Genomic DNA, 342 nt, shown 5'->3' on the forward strand with positions numbered 1-342 from the left:
TTAGTATCATTGGTAACACCTGCTTGGCATGCTTGCTAGAACAGTGAGCTGGAGAGCTGCTATGCATTTGTTCACTGTGTTTGTGTCCTTACTGCAGTGGTGTGGAGCTTCATTTTGAATTTTTCCAGGTAGAGCCATAGTTTGGACTCGCTGGGGTCCAGGTCATGGTAGAAGTCACGTGCCGCATAGCCAAAACTGTGGAACTTCCTGTCTGGAGTCAGCAGGATGGTGGTTGGAGTCTTCTGATTGGACACACCAGGGTCCCCGCCTTCCCAACGCCTGGGAGGACACAAGTCAGTTATACGTACATGTACCATTAATTAGTCAATCAATCAATCAATC

The 342-nt window shown here is 48.0% G+C and overlaps 1 protein-coding gene across 1 annotated transcript in view; it reads right to left on the minus strand.

The window, feature by feature from the left end:
* Positions 1-71: 71 nt before the first annotated feature.
* LOC118329630 (heat shock 70 kDa protein 12A-like) overlaps positions 72-342 on the minus strand; it is an 8,310-nt gene continuing 8,039 nt past the window's right edge. Inside the window, exon 3 of the mRNA XM_035663860.1 lies at positions 72-279. Within this exon, the coding sequence (XP_035519753.1) occupies positions 72-279 (208 nt within the window). The remainder of the gene's footprint in view (positions 280-342) is intronic.

The sequence above is a fragment of the Morone saxatilis genome, unplaced genomic scaffold (assembly GCF_004916995.1).
Source record: "Morone saxatilis isolate NCDOM2014 unplaced genomic scaffold, NCSU_SB_2.0 Contig19, whole genome shotgun sequence".
NCBI classification, from domain to species: Eukaryota; Metazoa; Chordata; class Actinopteri; family Moronidae; genus Morone; species Morone saxatilis.